Raw genomic sequence first — 22,668 nt, forward strand, 5'->3', positions numbered from 1 at the left:
AGATTTCTTGAGAAAAAAAAAACCTGCTAGCCAAGAGCTGTAAATCCAGCTTCTCACAATTTTTAATATCTACTCACTGAATAATATATTCTTGGAATCAAAATCCTGATACTATGCAAAAAATAGAAGTGGATCTGATAAGAGGGAAAAGGGAGATCTTACTACTCAGCAGTTTTTGCCTTTATCAGGAAACAAGTTGTAGAGAGATCAATGGACCATCTCTTAAAGCTGTGGTATGAATCACCAGAAGCAGCAACAAGGAGAACAATAAACTCACAGGATTGACAAAGCAGTGGCGGACTCCTCTAGTGCCCCTCTATCCTCTAATGCGGTTGTAAAAAGATATGGCTCAACAAGCCATGGTACAATAATGATGTAACACTGTGACATGATTTAGCCCAGCAGAAGGTGTGATGCCGAGTCCTTGAGCCGCAGGGCGATTGTTGTGATGCAGCCTTTGAGGGCATGCTGAATATGAGCCGACCCCCCCCCTTTCACATCCAAACAAATAATCCTCTTCCTTAGTAATCCACTCCAATAATGCCTATCTACAACTACAACCCTCAGCATTCAGCACCACCCAGTAACTAGATCCAGCCTGGGTACACAGCTGATGTTAAGGACTTTTGCTACACAGAACAAAAGCAAGCACAAAGGCATATACCAAGAATTAAAAGAAGCAACAGACATAGCATGTCAAGGCTGTCTGGCCTCTCTGTTTTTCATGCACACAAGCACCCATTCCCAGGGTCCAACTATTCAGCTCCAGACGCCAGTCTTATTTAATAGATCTTGGCACCAAATTGGCATTATCAGTGTGTAAGCAGCTAAAGTGTCTGTGTGCCAGAGACAGCTAAAGGGCTTTGTCCGCCACGCCATAAGCAAAGCTGATTTAAAACACGAGGAAAAGCCAAACAAGCAGCATCCGATTGAGACAATAAATGCGTGTGGCGGACTGTGTAAAATGACAGTCAAGCATTAGTGTACTGACAGCTATTGCTAAAAACAGATTCTCTCCTCCCATGGATTAATCCTAGAAGTGTGTGCAGCAGACAAACAGCATACTAATATACTCCCATAGCTATCAATTATTCAATTATCTTATCTGTTTTCTATATTAATTTTTGCTTCAGTGCACCCCTTTCCACACCTCATGTTCAGGGTATTTTCAGGTGTTTCTCTTTGGTTATTTTTTTACTCATACTTTCTCACTCTCTGTGTCAGTCTCAGCTAATCTGTAATGAGTGTAAATCTGTCACCACACAAGTTGTGATGATCCTTTTTTTTTTTTTTTACAATGTTGACTCACACAAGTAAATGCTTTTTTCTTTCACCAGCCCGAGCAGGAAAAAAGGAAAGAGAGTGAATGTCAGATAAGATTGAGAGGAGTGAAAACGTGGGAAGGACATGTGCACTTTCACCAACAGAATAAAGGTATATATCAGCAATGCTTGAAACAAACAAATGATATTCCTCTTGTGCCCACCTCCCTTTTTGTTTCCTGTCCTCTCTTGTAGCCAATAAAGGGACCTACAAACTACTTTATCATCGCCATCAACCCTCTCCTACACACTATTAGTCCCTCTGTCACAATCAAAATGCCTTACATTGCTCTTCTCACACCTTATATTCCCCCATCCACTACTCAACATCCACTCATTCATCTACTCCCTGTGTCCTCCATCCACCCCCCACCCTCATGCTACTCTGTCGCTCGTTTCTTCATCCTGTCATTTTACCCATAACCTTCAGTTTGCCCCTCCATTGTTCTAATTATTTTCGTCATTACCCTCCACACAGTTCTTACCATCTCCCACCAGCTGCAGCAGAGCCAGGTCAAGAGGACGTTTCCAGCGTGAGTTTTTGTGCAGGGCGATACCGTAGCCTGTGGTGGCAAAAACCTTCCCCGAGCCTATGGTCATCACCTTGGAAAAAGGACATGCGTAGATAATCAAAAAACTGACAAACAACATACATGTTGAATGAGTGAAAAGGCTTGTGTGAGTTAGTCCTCACCTTACAACCTTCGTCCTTCCTGGCCATATAGTTCAATACTGCAGCATCATAAATAAAAGCATCCAGTTTCCTGTAAAGGGATCAAGGGAGAATTCATTCATCATTTAATGGTAGAGAGGGAGCAGAGGGATGGAGAGACTGGCTGAGGCAGGGGAGGAGGCATAAAGTTAGATCTCTGCAATGTACTTGGGAAGAGAGTTGGGGTGCATAAATATACGGCAGACAGGAACACAGAATGATAGAGAGGGCATGAAAAGTCAAATCATAACAAGAAAAGGGAGGAAGGGTGGAAAAGTAAAGCAGGCTTGGCGGAAAGAGTGAAAACACAAGGAGAATAAAATAAGACAGAGATCAGGGAAAGATGTGCGAGTAAGAGGAACTAGGAAGGTGGTGGAGGAGGCGGAGGGGAGGAGAAGGACGAGGATTTATACGGTGAGAAGAGCGCAGTGACAGGGAGAGAGATGGAAGGGGAGGGGGGAGATTTACACACTTCAGGGGGAACAGACATGGGATAGAGCCAGAGAGTGATGAGGATTATAAAGTTTAAATACAGACACACCAAGAGAGCACACTGGGAAGGGGAAAGAATGGACCAAAAAAAGAGAAGCAGAAAGGAGAGGGATGGTAAGATAAAAGGGCAGATGAGGAGTAACAGGAAAGGAAAGATAAGCACTAAGGAAAGGAAAAAGTCAGCAGGAGAAATGCAAACATTTTGTGCATGTTAACACTGAGTTATAATTGTGGTGTCAAGGCAATGGGCAGGGAGAACGATGACAGAGGCTTAGCATAAAGTAAACTGGGATTATCCAACACATGACGGGTGATAGAGATTCTACAAGAAACTGAAGAGGGAAATGCTGCTTGCACTGTGTGGGTGGGTGGAGACAGCGGTGAAGGTGGAGAGAGAGAGAGCAAGAGTAAAGGTGAGAGAATCTGTGCGGGAAAGCAGTAAGTGTGACAAAAGATGTGAAATGTTAGTCAGAGTTGAAAAGAGTTCACTGTGTATGATGGGATTGCAAGTGCGAGAGTGAGAACATAAAAGAAAATAACACAAAAGAAGAATGGCAGCAGTTATGACTCCACTAAAACAAAATTATATAACAATATGTATTAGGTGAATTTTCATTAGATGGATAAATAGGTTTTCTGGTATGGACCTTGAGGTGTCAACTGCTGTATCCAAGGGAAAGAATTAACTTTCAATCTCAACATTTAAGCAAACCTACTGTAGACAAGAAATCCTTTAAGTGCTAAGAGGAATGGCAATTTGAACATCTATAAACTAGATGGCAACCAGGCATTATCTTCTCTTGGAAGATTGTGTGATATAATCGCTCCAAAACAGCTACTGAATGGACTCTGTGCTGAAATTGTATTGCCAACCAATGTCGAGATCTGATTGTAATTGGGCCAGTAGTCAGAGCTTTTAGTTTCATCATGTTTCATCAGAAGACAACAGCAAAAAATTCTTCTTTTGGCCATTTAGTGGCACTACATTTACTTGCACCGTATCTGAAGTGGATGCGGATTTTCCATTGCCATTTTTGAATTGTTATTTTGTTCCATATCATCATTTATGTGGCAAATCTATTTTAATACCCATCTTTCAAACACCTACTGTGACATAAGGAGTCCACTATTTAAAAAACAAAATCATTTAAAATATCCAGATTTGTTAAGGCTGTTGGAAAGCAATATGTTGAGCTGACTTTTTTTTACAGATTTTTGTTTTGGTTAAATTCATAAAAAATTAACAAAGCATGGTTTCTAAGACTGAGTATCTTGTATCCTTCAAAGTAAGGATACAAGGGCAATTCTGTGATGCAAACTGGCTCATTCTAAACATATGGATCTGTTGTTTTGGTTGTTGTGTCTGTACAGTGTCTTGTAAGCCTATATGGGCTTTTACGTTTCAAGCAAACAACAATTTAGTTTTACATTTGCCAGCTTCCTTAATTCAATAAACAGTATTTTGCAAAGCACGCTTGAATGGAAACTAAGCTAGTGGAAAAAGAAAAGCAAGATGTGGAGAAAGACATAGATTTAGTAGGAGCCATGTAAATGTGAGGAAAGGAACAAACTCGTGTTATAGCAGACAGACCCGGTCTTAAGGTTCAGTATGGCCTCCTCCACTCCTCTCTGGTTGTATTTGCCCATGTACTGGTGCATGTCTGGGTAGTTGGAGCGGATGTTTTTTTCTGTGCTCCCGTTGGGCACCGTGCCAAACTTTAGAGGTGGGTACTGCTCCTCGGGATGCTGAAACTAGCGGAGCAAAGGGAGGCGAGGGAGGGAGACGGAATGGGCATGAGACACACCAGGCTGTGCACCAATCTGTCTGACCTATTTCTGTCCACTTTCCAGACTAACTTACAACACTCCATGCACAGTCAAATCTTTGAAAAGAGAGCAGTCTGTGGACTTAAAGTGGTATTTAGAACTGTCTTTTAAGTATTCAAGAACTGTGGTAATTGAGTTATGTTAAATGAGATTTTGTTCATTTCTAAATTCCTGTGCTTTAATCAATTTAACATTCAAATGCATGGGATTTGGCTCGCTCTAAGACTTTAATTCTCCTTACGCATTCCCTACTTAATCAGTATTCAAGCAATGAGGTACCTTCTTGTCCGAGAGGCCTGACACTGTGTCAATGTACTCCTCCTGGATCATGAAGGCAGCCAGGTTAGCAGTGTAGGAAGCCAGAAATATGACAGCAAAGAAGGCCCAGATCAGAACCATGATCTTGCTGGTGGTTCCTCTGGGGTTCTCCACTGGCACAGAGTTGTTGAATACAATGGCCCACAAAAGCCATACAGACTTTCCTATGGTGAATGTAGACCCTCCAGCTTCTGGCCAAAATGATGACGAGGGAAAAGAGACAGAAAGAGAGAAATAGAAAGAGAAAGAGAGAAAAAAGGACACATTTTTTTAGCATAATGAGTGGTCATAATATGAACTTTTTTTCTAGACAGCAATCCAGCCTGTACGAGGCACAATAATATATTCAGTAGAGTCTGACTGCAGATGAAGCAGCCGATTCAAATTAAACTTTCCTGAATGATCTGTAAAATGGGTTTACTATATATGAAAATACCTAGCAGGCTTTTTGACACCAAAGCTCATAAGGCTGTGACTTTACGTTTAGAGGATCGCAGCTTTCAATTCAGCTGCTACGTGATCTTACAAATAACCACATGGTGCAAAATAACATTCAAAGGGCTCAAACACTCCTGCCTTTATACGACAGGAGTAAAGGTGGAAGGAAGGAGAGAGACGCAAGTGAATGAGAGGGATATACCGGAGGATGACAGAGAGGTAAAATTATGTAGAGCACAGCAATCATGCAGTAAAAGAGGCGAGTCGGGTTGGGTATTGGACCGAGGCATCAGGCATACTGAATATCACAGGGGTACAAACTATGCTGTTGAATAATAAATGGCAGCTTCAATATCGAGAATACTTGGATGCATTTCAGCATATTGTAGGTATAACCACACTCACAGTTAAGGATTCAGTGCAGTACATGCAGAAAGTACTGATGGACATTTTGAATGTGATAACTGACCAATCAGTCAGCAAGAACAGAAATGCAGTAGAAAACACAAAAGTTCATTATAATGCAAAAAAGATCATTTTGACTTTGATATTTTTTAAGCGCATTCCAAGTGTGAGTTCAATATTGTCGGTTGACCTGTGCTGCAACAGCGACAGACTGCATGCAGACCCATCCATCAGACAACTTAGGCCCATCACTCACTCTTGCCAGTCTCGAGACTGCGGTTGTAGCCCACAGGGCTGAAGAACTCAAAAATGAAGACGGTCACAGCCACCACGGTCAGGCACATGACGAACATCATCACCCACACCGCTGGACTGTAGGGTTCTTTGAGGGTAAAGAAGATTTAAATAAACACATAACATAATGGCCTATTAAACAATTTTGTACTGCATTATTAAATTGTAAATATTACTATTATTATATTATATTATTATATTATTATTATTATTATTATCATCATCATCATCAATAGAAGGGACAGGAACATTTCATAAACCTGGCACATTATATACTAGACAGTGATGAGCGTTGTACAGTGAAAACCATTGGAGCAAACGTATTCTCCAGAAGTCCATAAACACTGTTTCTCTTTTTTACAGTCATCTCAAAGCAGTCTATAGGCCAACACTGTTCTCCCGCTGGAGCCTTGAGTCTGCTGACAGAGGGAAACTATAAGTTGCGAAGACATGAGCAGCTAAGAAAAAGTTACAGCTAATCTAGATGTAAGGACCAGTAGCCAAAGACTGAGGCTTTTTATGCAAACGTAACGCTTTACAATTCGATTAGATTCTGTAAATCAGCTAGCCGCCTCACACAAACAGAGCCTCTTACCTAAGAAAGCGGATGGCGAAACAGTTCCGTTGCTACGTGAGACCATTACACTGATCCCCGTCTCCACAAAAGGGACAGAGAAATCCACGACCTCTGACCTCTCCTCATTGATAGTCAGAGAGCCAATGGCCATGTCCGCTCGTTTGTATACTACCTAAAGGGGACAAGAATCAGCGGTAAGAGAGAAATCTTATTATAGGTCATTCCTGTAGCAGTTACAGATGGACAAAGCCAATCTTTTGCCATCCACAAAGGTTTGTTTCTCAGTGAGATGGCTACATTTCTGCACCCTGACCATTTGTACACTTTCAAATGTGCCTGCATGAGAAAGGCCAAGGATTCAATCTGCTAAACATACTGAACACGTGTCTCTTGTGCATCTCTTTAGCATACAAATGAGCTAAGGCCCACTTTCTCCCTGGGACCATCTAGAAAAACCTGAAAACCGCTGTGTCTGCTGATTGTACAAGTGAAATGTTAATCTACATTAGACATGGCACATCCGCTCTTCAGAGCAAATCAGCAGAAAAATGAAGCGAAGCGGAAAGCAAAGCACCCTCCCCTCAACTCTGCCAAGTCTCTGGATTACCTGATCAAAGAATGGCAGGCTTTGGAACATCTGATCAAAAGACAGACATTAGTTTGAGAAAACAAAATTCACTTGGCCTTTTGCATGGGAAAATAGATTCGACAGACAGCTCTGGCCTGGGCTCAAGTTATAAATGATAGAGCAGGAGAGCGCAGTGGAACTGTTTTGGAACCTGTGACAACTGGCGTTTGGCAAGTTCCCTCTGGGACAAAGATAGAAACAGTGGGGCGCTTCAATGAAACAGCAGCCCCCGTATTGATCTCAGTGTGCGTTTGAGCCTGTGCGCATGCTTGTCTGTTTGTGTGTTCCTGTTATTAATATTTTTCTGCCAACCTCACTGTGTCTTTCTTGATGGGAGATCATGAATCTCAGCGAGTATAGCTAAGAAAATATCAAGGACTAATCACAACTAGCCAGGGGGTGTCTGAGGATGTGTGTATGTGCGCCTTTGTGCTTCTATTTGTTTGTGTGTACATGGATGTGTCTCTGCAGATAAACATACTGTAGGAAAAGTGTTTGAATGTGTGTGTGTGTCTAATTTGTGTTACTGTGCATTTTTTACCCTCTATTACGGTTTATGTGTGTGCACGTGTGTGTGTGTGTGTGTGCGCGCGCGCGTGGGTTATAAATGATAGCTGTCTGATTGCTGGCAGTGGTTAAGTGGCCATAACTCTCACAGCGATTGATGTGACACATAGCGTTTAACTGGTCACCCAGGACGCAGGAGCACAGCCTGAGGAACGCTACTATGCAGCTTGTTGACTGAGAATGCAACACTAAATATAAACTCACACACACACACCTTTTACATATACACAAGTGACACGGGACTGACATTGAGAACACGTTGCTCACAAAGGCAGACAGGCAGAACCACGGGCGCCCTACACAAACAAAGACTTGCCTCTCCAATCATGCCGTTCCAAACCCCATCAATTTTCTTCCCGTGTTTCCCATTGGTCACTAAGTAAAGGTCATAGGTGAAGCCGACAATCTTGGCCAATCTCTTGAGGATGTCAATGCAGAAGCCCTTGCAGCACTGCTTCATGGGAGCCACACCTTCATGGATGGCACTGGAGGAAGAAAAAATAAGTAAATACTGTCAAACAAAAAGCCTTATAAACTGCCTCCTGATTGGGGCATAATGGTGTGTTTCAACACTGGATGAGTTACGAGAGGAAAGGAAAGGGAGCAAAACCGAAGAAAATGGTCACACAGAAGGAATATTGTGGCGAGAGGCCTTGGTGACAGGTTTGATCGACCAGTGTAGGATAGGAGCTGTCATCTCTTCAGAAGCTGATGAACCATAAAGCTCCACTGTGGTTATATCTGATTCAAGACCCCTGAGTCATTCCACTGATCCTCTGGAGAGCAGTCTGTTATTGATTATGGTCAGGGAGTGAAGAGACCACAGTTTTGATAAGTGATTGATGTCTCCTCAATTGGATAGCATCATGGGAGTTTAGAAACTCCATTCATAACACTGGTAAATAAAGTGGAGGGGCTACTATTCTTTTATCTCTGATTATTATTCTATTACCACTTTTTTATGGCTATAAAATTGTAGCTTTGGGTGAAACATTATCTTATGGAATAAGTCAACAATTGAAAGTCCTACTTAAAATACATCAACCTAAAATAATAAATATAAGAGAGTTGTCTTAAATCCAAAGGATTCAAACCTGGCATTAAGGGGTCGTCTGCAGGGCACTGAGTCACGGATGCACGTCCCGGATGCGGGGTCTGCAAGCTCCACAATGACAAATGGCCTTTCCTCCAGCGTGACAACGCGCAGGTGCTGGGCATCATCAGGTGGTTTAAGGAATGGCCCATAGCGGGACCAGGCTGGGTACCGAAGCCTCAGCACGCCGTTCTCCCACCAACCTACCTGGGGGAACAGACAAGAGAAACATTAGAGACAGGTGGAGAACACAAACCCACACATTTCTACCACAATCAATATTTATTTTACTTTAATAGATACCCTCTTTGTTTAGAAGATGAACAAAGCAACAACAACTCTGAAAAGAAACATGGGTCAACCCACATTTGCCTTGTCTCTAGATTTAGTGGAAAAGGTTGGTATGGGTTTACCTGTTTACTGTCTTTCAAAGTTAGAATGAAAAGAGTTGATATTTATTTTGTATCCGTGCATCCAGCAGAAAGCATCATTTGTGACCTCAGCACTCCGTAACACAACGAAATTCGTCGTACCTGTTTTCCAGCCACTGGTTGTACCTTTATAGGTATTTTTATGCCTCCTGATTGTCTGGAATAATAAAATAGGACATAACCAGACTGGGCTGCACCTGCCGCGGCTTGCGCAGCAGGTGCTTGAAGATGCTGGATAACAGGTAAAGGTTTTGACTGCCCCTTAAGGTTTGCAGAGGGATCGCTCTGTGACCGAATCACGGACTAATGTTACCGTATAGACGGGGCTGGGACCTTAACCCCTAATAAAAGGTACTTCATTCTAACTTTACTCATTGCGTTTTCTTCTAAGCTAGCTCACCACCAGCGGTTTTGTTCACAGTTGGAGGTTGTGTGAAACATGCTGCTTGTGACCTATCAGATTCTGTGACTACACCCAAACGATGATGTTTTCCTAACCATAACCAAGTACTTTTGGTGCCCAAACCCAACCAAGTACTTTCGGTACCTGAACCCAACCGAGTACTTATGGTGCCTAAACCCAACCAAACTGCAAATGCTTCACATCGTCGTCTCTGGCGCTTAACTTGCCATTTGGGTCACAGAATCTGATAGGTCACACATTTTGGTGTCACACCGGGACTTGTGGAGAGTGCTGTGTGATCTCACATCCAGTTCGCATGGAACACACGATTATGCCGAGTTTGGCCTGCCTGCTGAGAATTGCATGCACCTCCAAATACTGCTTTTAAACGCTATAATATTCTTTGTGGGGTTCATCAATGGTGATTCGAAGTATATATTTTATGAACGTTTAGAGTCTTTAATATTTTAATACACTTGTAGAAGTACTATTCCTTGAAATTCAGTAAATATATGTGGTGATAAAGACCTAAAGAGATGGATGCATAATTCAGCAGCTCTTTTCTCAGCATAAATGACCGTTATCACCCGCAAGGTGCATGCAATTCTCGGCAGGCAGGCAGAAGCTAACGTTATCTGTCGATGGTCAGTAAATATAGAGTCTGTGGTAAATATTAAACTGTAGGCTGGCTAACGTTACTTGTTTATGTACACATGTTAAATATAGGAGATGTGTCGGTGTGATGACTTTAGACAAAACTGGGTTGTATAAAAAGCTAACCACACCTGTTGCTGTTGAGTTATTAAAGTAGGTTATTATGTACTTTTCAAAATGAGAAATTTATTAAAACGATAACTTGCCCGACACTTTTATTTGAACACATTAATTGACCAAAATGAGTCAATATTGACACTTACTGCAGATAGTGGTAGGAGCTAACTTACTGTAGTATGGGGAGTTATAGTGGTTGTTGGGCCACAGGTGATATCCTTAAACAAATCTGGTTTTTCATGTAAGGCACATCTACATTATGCAGTTGGCTATTTAATGCCAAGCCCGCTAATGAACAGAAAAATAATTATTGTTATATATAGGCTTTAAGTGGAGTGTTTTCTAATGTGATTTATTAATTAGCTACTGTTATGTTGATAGTTGATACCATTGCCTACAACCACTTTCATTATGCATGCTGAAACACTGCATCCATCATGTTTTAAAAATGAAACTCTGAAGCTATAAAATTAGCCATTAATCACGGGGTTTAACTTTTAATAGCCACTAAATTTTAAATAATTGTTCATTAAATAGAATAAAAAGGCCTTTTTTGTTTTGTATTGATATCATTGATATCAGTACCATGTCCTTTAAACATTTGCTTTGTCAACACAACAACATTAACATATACAACATAATACAGCCCCATACAAATGCCCCGCAGTAATAACTGTATTAGACTGCTTTATTTTGTGTTGTGTACACACTATGGCAACAAAAACTGAGTGTAATAAGCTTCGACGATTGTATCTACTGCAGGTTATGGCGCTGGATTGCATTATTTTCTACAGGTATAAAAGTTATTGAGCCCACTCTGTCTTTTTTAGAACACCATGCCCTGAATATTCATTGTGAAGTGGGTTGGGAGCAATTACCGGACACATTTTTGCATTTGCAAAGGCTGCACTGATTGATAGGGTCACGGTGGTTATCACATGTTTGAACTAGTCATTTACTTTAGTGTCAAATTAGACATTGCACAAAATAATAATAATTTACATATAATGGCTTTTGAGTAGGATGAAAGCAAGTAACTCACAGATTCATGCTTGCACAAACAATGGTCTGAGGGAGCTCTGGTGACAGAGATGTTTCTGTGGCAAGGAGAAATCCATATGCCTTATGTCTAGGTCACTGAATAGCCTGGAACCGAAGTTTGATTTCACGTAGTTTGACTGAAGAATTTTTATGTGACAAGCTCTGGTCAAAATGCATTTTTAGAGGCGTTTACACATTTAAAAAGCACATGTGCAGTGGTGACACAGGGCTACAGATGCCATTTCAGAATGATTTGAATGATTCTGTGATGCCACATTGTTCTGTGTCCACTCACTGTTGACCTGAAAATGTCTGTCAAACATCCCATTGGGTGTATCATTGTTTTGCCCTTCTCTTTGCATTGTTTATGTTCACTCTGTGTGTGTTGGATGCTGGTGCCTGACATATTCAGATATTTGAAAGCAGCACAAGGCAGAACCACACCCAAGAAGATTCAGTGTAGAGTCTTTTTTCCCTTCTTTCTTCTTTGTGAACCTTTCTCTTACAGCATCATTTGACACATCTTGGCACAATCACCTGATAAAAGTCTTGTCTATGTGTCGTGACAAGATTAACTTGTGACATACACAAAAGAAAGTGTGCATATTCAGAATACTCATGCACACACAAATACATGAAAATATACAGTTAACACACAAACACACACACACACATATATATATATATACACACACACACATACATACATAGTGCTTAAGCAGGCCAGTACAGTAAAGTTTGTCAGCTTTGTGTAGCACTGTCAGAGAGGAGAGGTGGCAACAATGAGTGTTTCAGCTGTACTTTGGCCATAGCTTCGCATCAGACACTCAATCACAACACCCTTGGGGAACACAGGGAAACAAAACTTACAAGAGAACACACTACACTATATCAGACAAATACCAAGAAAAACACACACACGTCAGAAAAAGAACACCCAAAAAAATACATCTTCAGACATTTCAAATTGCTGGAAATTTTTAAGGCAAAGAAAGTGTTCTGGTTTGGAGTAAATACATTTAGGCGCTGAATTCGACTTTAAACTAAAATGTTATTCTTTAGCCACTGTGCATGGCTTAAATAAACATTCATTAATTTCCAGTAATATCCTGAAAAATCAAGCTCTGTGTGTTGTATCTGTAGCTGAAACAAGCCATGCTAATGCTGGACAACCTTCAGAACTAGTCTGCAGTGTTTCAGTAAGCTAAGCTGGGTGCTCCCGGGCTCTAGGTAATGGTGCAGTCATTGTAAAGAGAACATTAAATATTCAGGGAGAGCCAACAGCGTGGATGTGCAGAATAGGCAGATACAGGCGTCTTATCTTCATTGTGGGTGTATGCAATAGGATTTATGCAATAAGGGTGTAAGCATGTACGCATACATACATTATCTGCCCTCATTTGTGTGCACACACATGTAGAGGTCTGTGTGTAAGTTCTCAGCATGTGGACTGTTTGTGTGCGCGTGTGTATGTGGGCAGGTTTTGTACCCTGGGTTTGCACAGAGAAGGACCAGCGCAGGAGCTTCTAATTGAAAGGGATTTGAGGGATAAGGCGGGAGTCAGCATGTTATGACACGCTGAGACTGGACTCTGGTGGGCTGTTAAAACCAGCAGGAGGCTGAGAACCACCTATGTGTGTATTTGTGCGTGTGTGTGGAAGCTTGTGTGGGTGCATCAGTATTGTATTTGTGCGGTGTTTGTGATTATGTTCAGTTGCAGAGTGCATGTTCTGAGTGTGCTGTGTGTCTTTATGCATGTACAGTGTGGTGTTGAGGTGCTGGTGTGCGGTTGAGAAAATGAGCCTCACGCTCTCTTTTGACACTGACATGGGTAAAATCCGAGCGTATTAAAGGGAAAACATCTCCAACAGGTGACGAGGCTTCGCATTAAGGATTTCTGAAGAAACCACAGCTTTATAGAATATGCATGACATGCCAGGGGTACTGTTGCTTGGTAGACGCACATGTAGTTATGTATTCAAGACACTCAAACACAAAACAATAGTGTTTCTACAACCAGATGGTAATGACACCCAGAAATCGTCAGCGCTATATAAATCTGCATTTCATTTTACAGTAAAATACCTGAAAACACAGACAGCAAATAAGATACTGTTGATGAGCAACATTAGAACATTGCTTTTAGCAAAATGAAAAAGGATGAAATGTACAAGAAGGTGTGTATGACTACAGGGCTGCAACTAATGATTATTTTCATTATCGATTTAAAGGACAAGTTCATATTGTTAAAGTCTATCTACAAACAATTCTCTCATGCCCATATGTACATTTAAAGACTAAAGAATTCATCTTAGCTTCACCTTTACTTCAAAATGCATTTTTGCATAAAACTAGGGCTGTGGATTTTGTCCTCCATCATTTACCACGAAATGGCACATATGACATTACCCTTTAATCTTGTTAACTTTAGTTTTTTTTGATTTATTGATCCATCATAATTTCCCAATGGCTATGGTGATGTTCTCACCTTGCTTGTTTTTGTCAGACCAACAGTCCTAAACCCCAAGATATTCAATTTACAATTTATTTAAAATTTTACATTTTAGAAGCTGGAAACTCAACAACAATTATCAAAATTGTGACCAGCTGATCGTTTCTGCGCTTTTAAATGTGTGTGTGCATTTGTATGTTTGCATTTGTGGTAGTGTTGTGAGTATGCTTTAACCAGGAAATAGTATAGATACAGAGAGACAGCTGAAACTGAACAGATACAGAAGGAGCACATAAAGCATGGTAAAATGGTTAGCAGCCAACTTCTCTCCTCAGCCTCAGGCACTGATAGCCATATTGAACTTTACATGAGAATGAAGCCATGTGACCTTACTATACTGTCAGGTTTATATTCTTATTTCAGATGCCAATGCAGCGCGGATCTGCTCATCTGGTTCACAGAGATTAAAACTCAAGAACGTTCCAATCAGCACAAAACCTGCCCTGGGTTCAATTGCTAGGCGCTTTTGTCCTTGCAGTTGTTCACAGAGGACAAAATTACAGTCTAAAGTGAGAGTCAGAGCACATGAAGACAAAGAACTGATGTTATGTCCTTACATCTTCCCATCCACGTCCAGGTGTCCAGGAAATTACATCCAGGAAGGGGTTGGACAGGTAACCGTCACCATTGAAGGAGTAATCCCGACCACCAAGTGTGATGTTGCCGAAATACCTGCATGGAGATGGAAAAGGCCGACAGTGAGTAAATGACAGGAAAGACATAATATTAGCAAATTGCCTAATTGTTTTCTTGAAGGAGATGAGGAGGACATTTATATCATAAGGCTGTTTATACAACAGTGAGCCTGCCCTGTTCTCTTCTCACTTGAAACTAAGTCACATCACCTCTATGGTGACAGTGAGGACTTGTCTATTTATCAAATCTACAGACAAATGATCACACGCACAGAATTGTCAGGACCTTTGAAGTCAAACAGGCGCTGCTCTCTGCATCGGCTGCAAGATCTATAGTTTGTTTGAGAATCAAACAGGACAGATTCATTTTAATTGTCTCCTCGTGTCATCTTTTTGGCTTCAAAACACAAAACCTGAAAACTTTTTTTTTTACATGACAAAAACCCTCATATGGAGCAGCAGCATGTAGTTACAGACAGTGAACAGCAGGTAGCAGTGCAAAAAAAAGGGAAATTAAAACATCTTACTCTTCTGTTGTTGGATGTACAGAAGAGTAAGATGTTTTATAAACAAAGAAGGAAGAATCCATAAATCATTTCCATTTAATTGCCACATTGTTTGTGCTGTGCTTCATTTACAGAAATGGGTGCAAATGAACTAATTGATTGCAAGTTTGGCTCATTTCACACTGACCAAACTTAGAGCAGCCTCTCTATTCAGTATCATGTGTATGTGAATCAAGAATGCCTGGGCTTAAAAATTAACCAAGATGATAACCAGAACCACTTGGACTACCTGTTAGAGTGTGCTGCTGCCTGTTTGCACAGCCTACGAGGAATATATTAAAGTCGCCTCATTAATATACATGAGACATGGTCCGCTTGCTACAGATGCTGGGGTAATTTTGCAAACTCACAACTACATGCACCAACAACATCTATTTTGCATGGATGATAGCCAGCTCCAAATTCAGATAACCCCTCTGTGCCTGCTCTCTGACACTAAATCTACAAACTCCACCCATACACCTTGCATCTCAATCTGGCACCGAACCAACTTATTTCATAGACCTTATCCTGTCTCTGTTTCTTTTCTTATTTTTCTTCCTTTTTCACATATTTTGTCTGGAGTCTGCCAACTGCCTTGTACTTACCCCCCAACCTTACATATCTCTTCCTTCCCTCCTCCTATTCTGCCCTTAGAGTGTTCCTCTTTCCTCTTATCTCCCTCTCACCTCATCCTGCCCCGCAGTCTCTGGGTCTGATTGGCATCCGTCATGCAGTTGGTGACAAAGTTCGGCCCACCCGTGGTCCCGTAATCCTTGCGCATTGCCACTGCCCCATGAGTCAGCACAGACACACCCCGAGCAATCCTCCGGCGAGGTTCGTCCCTCCAGCCCTGGGGCCGCACAGCAAACAGAGCCCGGGGCAGGTTCTCCATGCCCAAACCTGAGAGAGCTGGCCCCACAGCAAACCACATGTGCGAGGCTCCGGCCTGACCGGCGGCCCAGGCGGCTCGGAAGACCAGCTCTGCCTCCTCCTGGGAGCAGTACAGCAAGCGTACCTGGAGAACAGTAGGAAGGCAGGGAGGGAACAGAGACGAGGGGAGACACAAACACACATACACGCTAGTGAGATAAGGAGGGGACAGGGGAGACGTGGAGAGAGACAGAGGGTGGGAGAAGTAAGGGGAGACAGATAGAGCCGGAGCAGAGGTGCACCTGAACGGGAGGGGAGGAGATTGGATAGAAAAGGCCATATCGAGAAAAAACAAGGAGAGATAGCTGTAAGCTGATGTGATATGGTTCATGGGAGTCAGGCGTATGAGAGAACTGCACGGCTGAATGTGATGTGCACTATCCAGGAAGTGCAGGAGGCAATGAGGGTCAGTGCTTAATGAGCTTGGGCCTGATGAAACAAGTTACAGTTATGAATAATGAAAACAGGAGTAAAACAAATAGTGGGAAATTAAATGAATGTAAGTGGAAGAGCTGAGAAATAGAGAGGTAGAGGCAGAGAAGCATGGAGGATGGGGGAGGGACAAAGACCAAAATATACCTAAGGGAGAACAATGGGGAAGAGGTTAAACTCTGACATGTTATTAAAAGAAGGGCGGAGAATAGACCTGGAGACAACAGGAGATGTGGGGGGGCAAAATGAGCAGATGGAGGGAAGCAATCAGAGATGGGAAAACAGAAAAGTCACTCCTTGGAGAACTGAAAGGAGAAGGGGTGGGTGGGGGAGAAAAGCAAAGGATGACATATTTTGGTGAAATCAGGGCCTGGAGAGATAATAGATATTTGCGAAAGAAAGGGGGATGATGGAGTGAGGCTGGGGAGAAAGAGAGACGAAAACATTAAAGGGAGACTAACTTAACGTTGAAAGACAGAGCAGTGACAGTGGCTGAGCTCTCTGCTGCAAGTGCTGAGGTAAGGAGGGAGGGGAGGAAGGTAGACGTTTACCAAAGAGGGTTTTAAGGGGTTAGAGGGGAAATGCAGAGAGAAAAAAGGGATCGACACGAGGAAGATGGAGCTGAGCAGAAAGACAGAGGGGGGAGGGGTGCTAACACATACCCGAGGAAGAAAGAAACAGTGAGAGCATTTAAAATAAAAGGAGTACATAAAAAAATGACAGAGTGACGAAAAGATACAAAGGGGAAGAGGAAGACAACTCTTTCATGGCAGAGGAAGAGGAGGGGGGATTCAGGGAAACAGACTGAACGCACATTTTGAGAATTGTGCCTTCATTGAATTTTGAACTGTAATGGCTTGGCAAAACAATCCTGCCTGTATGCCAATAAACCTCCAGTGAATTAGGCAAGGAATGAGAGTGGCAGAGGGGGAGGAGGAAGGAGGGGAGGGGGGAGAAAGAGGGCGACAGACAGAGAGGGAGACTGAATTAAGGAGGGAAGGAGAGAATCAGAGTTATAAACAGACACACACAATATCTAAAGACGGGAAATGGAGAAAGAGAGGAACATACAACAGAGAGAGAGGGGGAGAGCAGAAGAAATACTGACATGGCAGAAGCTGGAAGAAGAATGGAGCAAAAGACAGTGAGAGATTTGAGTAGAAATTGACCCAGAGACCTGCATCATCTACAATGTAGAGGACATTACCATATATGTGGCAGAGATAGAGAGAGAGCGCATGTAATGCAAGCATCCAGAGCATCACTAAGCAATCAAAAGCATTTATTAGCTCTGCAGTAAAGAAAAGCTAAAAGAAGGGGGGTTGTTGTGAAAAGCAAGAGGGTTAAAAAGCAAGCACTGCGTATCGGCAACCCGCTGCAGGCAGTATGTTATATTAACAGTGACACTAGCAGACGGGAGTCTAAGGAATCCAATACACATGCACATACTTGAGACACAAACAAAGTCACACACACACACGCAGAGCTGCAGCGGCCATGCTGGGACATTAGCAATGACATTGAGACCCAGACTAAACCGAGCCAACGGAGAGCCGAGTCTGTGGCCGGGAAGACATGCAGCAAGAGGGAATAGACAAATGGACTGCGAGAGTGACAGATAGCCATACAGAGATGGAGGTGAACGGGAAAGCAGCAGAGGAGAGTGAGCTTGTCTCCAGGCAAACAAACGTAGAAGGGGAGGTGGGGAGGGGGGTAAGCATAAGAACTCAGAGATGAGTGAAAGATTACACAGAAGGATCATGGCGTCAAAGAGGAGGTTAAAGAAAGGATGGCGGGGGGGGGGAAAGGGTAAAGTTAGTGTGGATGGGAAAAAAATGTTTAAAAAGTTAAGAGAAGTGAAAATGGAAGTTTGAAAGAAGTTGGGAAAGGAAAGGGGGAATGAGCAAGCCATTGGGATAGGAGAGGGAGTAGACATACAGTGTGAAGGAATGAAACACACCAGAGGTACAAGCCAAAACCACAAGTCATTCTGGTCATTTATGAATTTATTTTTGAAAATTTTGAATTTGAAATGTAGGGGGAGTTTTTGTTATACCTTCAAAATGCCAAATAAATTATAAATGTTATTAACAACTCCATATATATACCATATATAGAGAAGGTAACTAAAATAAAGGGAAATTAAAGTGAAATACATATAGAGAGTTTGGAAACAGAATAAATCAAAATAGAACTGTGAATTAGATAAGGTGATGTTCAGGTAAAAACTCTCCAGAGGTGAGGGTTTACAGGCCATGTCCATCTCATTTAACAAGCAACCAATAGTGATCATTTCTAACTCACGTTGTGCAATATTGTTCAAACCCACAGACCAGCCCTGATACAATTGGTTATGGTTTTGGTGTGCCACCCTAAGATTTTCAGTAGCCCCATCTGGCCACTCCTATGAAAAGTGTCTGAGGGCACCACTGGTTGGAACAAGCTGATATATACTATAAATGATACTGTCAGACAGTTTAGAATAATGTTTTTTTCCAGGCTACTAGAGGGGAAACAAGGGGAAATCTATGTTAAGTGGTTAACTTCTTTGCACAGAAATTTTCACACATCAACCATCCAGCAAATCAGATTGACTTGTGGTTTTTGTTGTACTGTTGAACTCTTTATGCCTTGGCAGATGGAAGGGGAAGAGGAGAACAGAGGGATAGAGGAGAGAGGGGAGAGAGAGATGTGGAGGGACAGAGGGAGAGACGAAGAAGGAAGGAAAAAGCTGGGAAGCCACCTGTTAGAAAGGGGGCCCCCAATGATACTCGCAGCACTTCCTCCCCTTTCCTCCCCCCTTTCCCCCCTCCCTCCCCCCTGTCTCACCTGCGCCTCGTTCTCCTTCAGCAGCCTGCGTGTGCGTGACCCCCCAGGGTCGTCGGTCACGTTCAGGATCACCACACTCTTCTTCTCCCAGCCAATGAACGAGCCATCCGTCAGACCCTCCACCACAGACAGGAAGTCCTGGTAGCCATGGTGACGCGTGGACACCACGGAAAAGGCTGTCCAATCATACTCCTCCAGCACCTCAAAGATGACCTCTAATTGGAGGGCAGTAGAGGAGCTGAACTGGAGAAAGATGGAACCTGATTCCTGATTTGGGGAAGAGAGCAGCACATTTGGTTTAAAATCTCACTGTAAAATAACTGTAAAATGCATCCTCTGTAATTGTACTGCGTCTAAAATGCAGCTACAAAACAGTGAGGAAGAAACAGACAACATTTTCACTACAAAGAACTACAACTCTCTGGACTGCTCCATCTTTATGCACAACATCGAGGCATCACGGGGCTTGAAGTTTTTATGGAGCAGCAGCACTCGTGCAGCCGCAGGGCTAAAACAGCTAGGATTGTTGCACGAATTCTCCTATGACGTCCAGAAGGGAGTGTTTCTAAAAAGGCTGTTCAGGGGATGGGAGGGGATGAGGACTAGGCAAGGGTACATCTTCAAAGGAAGTTCATCAAAGTGCTACAATTTAATTCCTCAAGAGTAAATGGTTAAAACAGTTATTTGTAAGCACAAATGCAATGCTTTTTGTGTTCTTTTTTCCCCTCCCCGTTTGGTGGTGAAAAGCATGTGACACTAGTTTCTCTGGTGCATACACACCTGCACTCAAATGTACAGTACATACACACATTCTTATTCACTCATACACACACCCATGTCTGCTCATTGCCTCCCTCCTAGGAACATCAGAGGCAGAGCAACAGCCCCAGTTGGTGCCATTTACAGATCAAACATTACAGAGTTTCAGCACATCAGCAACCCTGACCTTCAACTTCCCTTCCGTCCCACCGGCACTTCCCCAAACCTTTTCTTCACAAAGAGGCTGCACAACATTCTGACACTGTAAGTTGTAATGGCAATATGAGCGCCTCTCCATTCATACTGCTTCAGTATACAGCCCACATCTAAATAACATCACAAGTCCTCATATTTGGAGCTACACAATCACACGTCTGGGACATCTGCCATCTTGTATTCCTGTGATTCTCTCCTCTCTTTCTCTCTCTCTCTCTCTCTCTCTCACGCACACAATCTGCAAACACTTCCTCTTCACTCTCCCACCCCAACCCAACCTCCCTCCTCCTACCTGTGGCATCCTCCCCAGCCCCGCTCCCCCTCCTACAGCCACTATGGGCAGTCCTGTTTGCGCAGAGACAAACTCCAGCATGGGGGCCAAAGGACCCCAGGCTGTGCGAGGGGGCCTCTCCTCTTCATAAACCAGACCCTGCAGGGGCCGTGCCGCCAGCAGCTCACACAGCTGGGACAGCACCGTCTTAGGACTACTGTCGTTCACCTGGGAGATGATAGAAGGAATGAAGAAAGAGGGGAAAAAAGATAAAGAGAATGATAAAGACAGTGACAAATATAGTTGACCAACTACGGTAGTGTGTCTTGGGTTTGTGTTATTCATATAGTGTTTGTAGTATGCATGACATGTCTGGCTAACAATACATGCTGTGGTCAAAGAGCAGAGCCAGATGCCTGCTCATTCAGCAGGGCCCACACAACAGCAGCAGTGTGCTGCTCATTCAGCTCAAATAATGGAAGTGAGTGTGAATAATGGATGGTCATTGTTATTCCCTTCCTTCAAGTAAGGCAGAATGTGCAGTAGGTAGAGAAGACAGTGTCCAACCTGTAGCCAGATGACGTTAGCAGAGCCCCACTGGGTGACCACGCTCTCCCCCAGGGAGCCGAATACCCGGCCGAATCCGGGATAGAGCACCCTTCCCCCAGGCCCCGCCACCGCAGCCTCCGCCTGCACCGTAGCACCGGCATGGATCACGGCGATGTTGAAGTTCATCATGGCCCCTGCATCGCGCTCCCGCAGGCTGGGCCGGAGCAGGAGGTGGGGGGAGGCATCCACCAGACCTGCCCACTCTGCCAGGACCAATAGGAGAGAGAGAGTAGGTATGGCGACCATGGCAACCTGCCGAGGGGGGGAGGCAGATATATATCGCACTAAGAGAGGGTGCCTGAAAGAAAGAGAGACAGCAAGAGTAGAAGAAGAAGGTGAAGAAGCAAGAGAAGAAGAAATTAAGTTAGACTCAGGTGTTTGTTGGTTTTCTGTAATGTCCAGTACAGAGGACATCAAATCAAATCAAGAGAGAAAAAGAAGGAGAACAGAGGAAGGAGGTAGCAAGAAAGAAAAGAAGCAGGCCCTAGGTGTAGACAGAGAGAGTGAGAAGGAGAAACTGATCAGAGATTGCATACAGGCAAGACAGAGTAATGAATTCTGAATCCAATCATGGGGTAATAAAAGTTAGCTTTGGCGGGAGAAAATACTGGACAATGAGTATGGAATGCAGAGGTGGGGGGAAACTATAGAATGAAGGAAAAGAAAGCTAAAAAGAGAGAAGATGAAATGGGTGTTATTTAGGCTGCAGGCTGAGAGGGAACAATATGAGGAAAAATAGAAACTGGCTGTTAGAGGGAAGGATGGGTGAGAGGGAGAGAGAGTTAATAGCAGCCAGAGACAAAAATGGGGGCGGAGGTGGTTATTGTGCTGCATGAATGATAACAACAATTAAGATCAGTGTAAATACACTCGCCCTCACACAACTGCATCCACACACAGACACTGCTTTGAATATACACACAAACACTCGCAAGATAAATGCATTGCTACACTATGCCCGTAGAGCAGCTTAATGATAGAGCGATGTGAGGGTTAATGCAGTACGCACACTCTCACACAAACACAACCACATGGAAAGATAATGACTACCTGGGAGATAGCAGGGTTAATATGTAAGCTGCGCACACACAAACACACACACGCACAAAAAGCACATCATTTTCAATTTACTTCTGGTGCCAACTGCCCTCCCTTTCTTTCTCCATTTCCTTCTCACTTTCTCCCAGTTCCGTCTCGTGCTCCGTCTTTTCATATTCCCCATCTCTCCTCCCAATTTTCACGGCTTCAGGTACCAAACACAATTGCATTGATTAACAGAGGTCTGCTGACATAATATTCCCTCTAAAGTCACTCGCCTCGATTTCCCCTTTTTTCCTCTGTGTTTTTCACTCTGTCTTCATCCGACTCTCCTCTCTTTGTCACAGTCTGCCAATTCTTTGACCCTGATCAGTCTTTTGGATAGAAAAAGAAAGCGTCAAAGAAAAGAAGAGAGGGTTGTGGAGAAAAAGTAACTGGAGGAATGAGAGACAGGGAGCAAAGAAGGGAGAAAGCAGCGAAATGAATAGAATGGAAAGGTACTGTAAACACAGCGCAAATGACTTAAGATAGACTTACTGATTGTTGGAAGGAAGGAGGCCGAGTGGAAGA

The 22,668-nt window shown here is 43.0% G+C and overlaps 1 protein-coding gene across 1 annotated transcript in view; it reads right to left on the reverse strand.

Annotated features, from left to right (window-relative positions):
- LOC119897497 (glutamate receptor ionotropic, NMDA 2D) overlaps positions 1-22,668 on the reverse strand; it is a 47,884-nt gene that overhangs the window by 12,294 nt on the left and 12,922 nt on the right. The window contains exons 2-14 of the mRNA XM_038711244.1: positions 21,019-21,358; positions 20,473-20,679; positions 19,206-19,472; positions 15,701-16,029; positions 14,389-14,503; positions 8,675-8,880; positions 7,893-8,065; positions 6,404-6,553; positions 5,771-5,896; positions 4,633-4,862; positions 4,118-4,278; positions 2,017-2,086; positions 1,808-1,925 (exon numbers count right to left, since the gene is read on the reverse strand). Coding sequence (XP_038567172.1) covers positions 1,808-1,925; positions 2,017-2,086; positions 4,118-4,278; positions 4,633-4,862; positions 5,771-5,896; positions 6,404-6,553; positions 7,893-8,065; positions 8,675-8,880; positions 14,389-14,503; positions 15,701-16,029; positions 19,206-19,472; positions 20,473-20,679; positions 21,019-21,306 — 2,440 coding nt within the window. The 5' untranslated portion in view covers positions 21,307-21,358. The remainder of the gene's footprint in view (positions 1-1,807; positions 1,926-2,016; positions 2,087-4,117; positions 4,279-4,632; positions 4,863-5,770; positions 5,897-6,403; positions 6,554-7,892; positions 8,066-8,674; positions 8,881-14,388; positions 14,504-15,700; positions 16,030-19,205; positions 19,473-20,472; positions 20,680-21,018; positions 21,359-22,668) is intronic.

Source organism: Micropterus salmoides, unplaced genomic scaffold (genome assembly GCF_014851395.1).
Source record: "Micropterus salmoides isolate LMB-PRFRI ecotype aquatic unplaced genomic scaffold, ASM1485139v1 Ms_hic_scaffold_11, whole genome shotgun sequence".
Lineage (NCBI taxonomy): Eukaryota > Metazoa > Chordata > Actinopteri > Centrarchiformes > Centrarchidae > Micropterus > Micropterus salmoides.